General features: G+C 34.2%; 1 protein-coding gene across 2 annotated transcripts in view; it reads right to left on the reverse strand.

The window, feature by feature from the left end:
- The window catches only part of LOC107638408 (protein TIFY 10A), a gene marked incomplete in the record, with an annotated part of 1880 nt that extends 978 nt beyond the window's left edge, over positions 1-902 (reverse strand). The window contains 3 exon segments of one of the 2 annotated variants that reach the window (XM_021120285.1): positions 1-53; positions 129-264; positions 592-902. In XM_021120285.1, coding sequence (XP_020975944.1) covers positions 1-53; positions 129-264; positions 592-766 — 364 coding nt within the window. 2 annotated transcript variants of the gene reach the window in all.

Genomic DNA, 4432 nt, shown 5'->3' on the forward strand with positions numbered 1-4432 from the left:
CTTCTCCACCATAAAAGATTGTTAACTGTGCACCTTTACCATCCTTGAATGCACTGCACATGAGTAATTTTGTTAAACGCAGAAAAGAAACGGTGCGGTGCATGAAAAGCAAGAAGAAACACGCATACCTTGTGTTTACCGGGGCTGGAGCATAAGCAGGAGCACGTGGATAAAGAAGATCCATGGTTGTCACATTATTGTTCTCCTTTGTGGGAAATAACTCCATGGTTGTTGCAGAATAGCATGAATTCTCAGGTGACCCTGCCGTCAAATAATAAACAGAAGATTCAGAGAGCCGTAGAGAACGGAATACATCATTCAAGTCCATCGCACATTCGCACTCTTATTAAAAAAGATGATTAAGCAAATCCCTTAATATATGATTATCCTCCTCGTTCCCCGGTATCCAGGAAATACGGTTTAATCTTATCCCAAAAAGAGAGAAATAAAAAAAACGTGACTCCTCCTCTAACAGAATGTTGAGAAAATTGGGACCGGTTAACATGCATGCACTCCAAAAATCAAACATATACATTTCGTAACAGAAAATAGAAACGGAATAGGGGGGCAATTTGGGAAATTGAGAGGTACCGTGTGTTTCAGGGGCGGGGTTGCGTTTTGTTATGCCGAGGGTGAGGTCACCGAAGGAACCGTTTTCTCTGAGGTATTGGCTCAACCGATTACAAGTCTGGGAAAACGTGGAGATCTCCGGCGACTTGACCGGATTTTGGCCGGAAACTCCAGAATACTCCGATGAGCTGGACATTTTTGCAGATATTAGCGAGGCTTTGATTTTTGAAGAGAGAGCGGATGGTTCCGTCGTCCTGATGAGACTTTTATTTTATATAGGAGAGGGTATATAAGTTGGAAAATTGAAAAAGGATTATTTAATTTTAAATTGCGGGGTCCAGGGAAGAGGGAAAATGAAATTGAAATTGAAGCACGAGGAATATATGGGTGTACTCTTCCTTTTTAAATGCTGCTTTCGGCCTTTCTTTAATTTGTTGCCTTCCATGACTCTCCCAAACTCTACTATTAGACTTTTCCTAGTCCACTCTCCCCTTTGTTTCTTTTCTATTTTTTTTTCCATTAAAACTAATAAATTATTACTAAGCTCACAAAATTAGTGAACAAAGGATAAAGATATTTGTATATACTTGATATTTACTATATTTATAAAAAAAAAATTAATTTATAACATTAATATGTATTTTGTGGAATTACCTAAAATCAATATAATATGGATCTAGATCCAGACTTTATTGGATAAAATTTTTTACTTTACCGTTTGATAAGGAGTTATCCAACACCTTCAAATAGATGGTGATGATACTTGTAAGGAACTCTGTTACTTAAGTCAGATCCTTTATTAACTTATAAGAAGGTAGATAAGCAGATAGAGATACTAGATCCTCTTTATTTATAAACGATGAAGAACCTAACCTCCGTGAAAGGTTCAAATTCAAGTAATTAGATGCATCTATGATTATAGAAATTATGAAGAAGTAATACAAGAGACACAATTAGACTTACAAAGGAGTCAAAAAGAAGTTAACGAGGATAACGAAGATGAATCTTTTTTAGGACTTCTACTTCCGCCTAATTTTGAAAATGTTATTAAGAAAAATTTGACACAAGTTAGGATGGAAGAAAGCAAGAAGTTAAGTAAAGAATTCAATGATAAAAAAGTGACTAAAATGAGGAAAGCAATTTCAAAAAAGAATGAAAGCATAACCAAGGGAAGAAGAACAGAAGATCTCACAAAAAAAATAAGGGAGCGATCACACATCTATTAAGAAGGAAAGGCATAAGAAAGAAATAAGAGAAAAGTACCAAACAAAGAAGAGAAGTGTGCAAGATTTAGAGAGAAAAAAAATGACCCTAAAACAAGTGATGCTAATGATATAGATGACTCAGAGGAAGGAGTAGGAGCATGAAATTTGCGCTCCCAACTAGGTTTACAATGTAGTAATGAAAAAGTTGTGGTGGATCATTTATGCAACGCAGGACAGAGAGAAAATATCAACACAATTGACAGTACAATAAAAAAAGAACCAGAAGAATACGGAGAGCGACATAAAACTAGCGCTAGTTTCGTTTATAGAGAATAATGTGTGCAAGGTATCTTTTGAAGATTTAATGTTAATGCTACGGTGTTTTGGTTATTTTTGTCTTTTTGAGTAGGAGATATTTTTTATTTGGTTTTTGTGCTATGTTGGATGTTTTGGTATGCCTTTTGTTAAGATGGAGCAGTTGTTTTAATAGTTAACTCAACCTAACTGTTTCGTTGAACTTTTGCTCTTTGTTCTATGTTTGTGATCGAGCAACCCAATTAAAGATTAAAAAAATGTGTACTGTCACTAATTTTTTTTTTTAAGTAATAAGCTCAGCACATAAAGTGGAGTAAAAGAAGACATCCAACATAACAACTTAAAACAACCAAAGAAAAATAAGCAATGCAAAGAACACTAATAGTTATCCCATTCTCATCTTTGGCATTGCCATCAACAATAAAAGGGATCCACACCTAACCACTCCATGTAGTTCAAAAAGGACAAGTTGATAATCTCGTCAACCTCTTTTCCTTTATTCTGAAAAATCCTTCTATTTCTTTCTAACCAAATGTCAAAATAATCGCACAAAAACACATCATCCACCTCTTGCGCTCCTCCTTGCTAACTGATATCTAAGTCTAACTTTGAAAATGTTCCTTTAATGTCTCCGAGCAAGACCATTGCCTCCCAACAAATGATATCAATGCACACCAAACCTGTCAAGAAAAACCACAACCAAGAAACAAGTGGTGACCATGTTCAACACTTTTGTTACATAACACGCATACAACATCTTCCTGGTTAACAACCCTAAGCCGACTCAGCCTCTCCTTCGTATTAACCTTGCCAGTCAAGACAAACCAAACAAACAGCTCAACTCTTAGTGGAACTAGACCTGTCCAAATAGTCCTAATAAAGCTATAACTTGTTATATCATTCGAAATCATTTTTGCTTGCAACACTTGTACAAAAAAGTTAGTAGAAAATACACCTTGTTTACTAAATTTTCACACAACTCTATCTTCTCTATCATATGCAAGTTTAACCAGCTTTAAGGTATCTTACAACTGGTTCACTAGATCCAACTCCAATTGAAAAAGTTCTTACCTCAATTGGAAGTTACATATCCACTCTAATCATCCCAAAACCCACAATCCCCTATTACGGATCCTCTTTGATTTGAAACTGAGAAGAGTCTCGGAAACTGATCTTTCAGATAATTACCATGCAGCCAGACATCTTTTCAAAATCGAGTCTCTCTTCCATCACCAACCTTCATAAACAACTTAGTAATCATCTTCCGTCTAATTTATTGATCCTTAAACTGTATCTGACAAATATCATTTCACAAACTTTCGAACAAGTAATACCTGGAATGACAATAAAACATTTGGATTTAGGTTATTACAATAACAAATCATCTTTTTTTACAATAAACAATCCTCCTTAAAAATATAAATTATTCATATATGTAGTCAAATTAGTCTAATTCAATTCGCTCAACTAACATCTCTAATTAAATTGGATCATTTTTAGACAACTTAATTAACAAAAGGGCTCTCATTTTTTTTTATTGGATTAAGCTTGTCAAATAACAAAAATTTAGATCATATTATCCATGATCTGACGTAATCTAAAAAATAAGTTAAGAATTCTCTCACTACTTTATTTATTGCTAGTAAGATAATAATAAATTCATTCAACATATATAATTTTTCATATAGTAAAGAGTATAATTGTCCACCATCGCTAAAAAATATTATCTCTACTATAATCAAGTTATTACCCTATTTTATAAATGCTCAAACAACTCATGTACTTTCATTCAACTCAAACTACACCTTATTAAAACTTCTTACTAATCTAAGCATCCAAATTTATTCTTTTCAGGTACCCTTCACCTTTGTCTAAAGAGTGGACTAGAGCACTCACGTCCAGACCTACTTTCCTCATTTTAGTTTCAGCTAATCCAGAGACCACAAACCTAAATCCAGTAATAAGGAAAACGAAATTAATAAAAAAAATGTTGGAATAGTTTGATGATTGACATTGACACATTGTTATGGGGAACAGTTGGCCCAAATGTTAAAATTTTACGTAAAAAAAAAGAAGAAAAAGAAACGAATCCTAATAGTTTTGAAATTGCTCTAATACACATATTAATTAATTAAATATTGTTATTAGAACTTTGTCTGAGAGTAATTTCCAACACGTGTTGTTTGCGTTTGTATTTGCGTAGGCAGAACGGAAGCGGTACACTTTTGTGGTTGGCTTTTCCTGTTGTTCCTGTGCCTTTTATTTTACGGCCGCGTTCGTCGAACACATGAATGCATGCGAGGTGCTTTATAATTTAGCGAACTACTTAGATAAATGCGTCT

Source organism: Arachis ipaensis, chromosome B04 (genome assembly GCF_000816755.2).
Source record: "Arachis ipaensis cultivar K30076 chromosome B04, Araip1.1, whole genome shotgun sequence".
In the NCBI taxonomy this organism is placed as follows: Eukaryota; Viridiplantae; Streptophyta; class Magnoliopsida; order Fabales; family Fabaceae; genus Arachis; species Arachis ipaensis.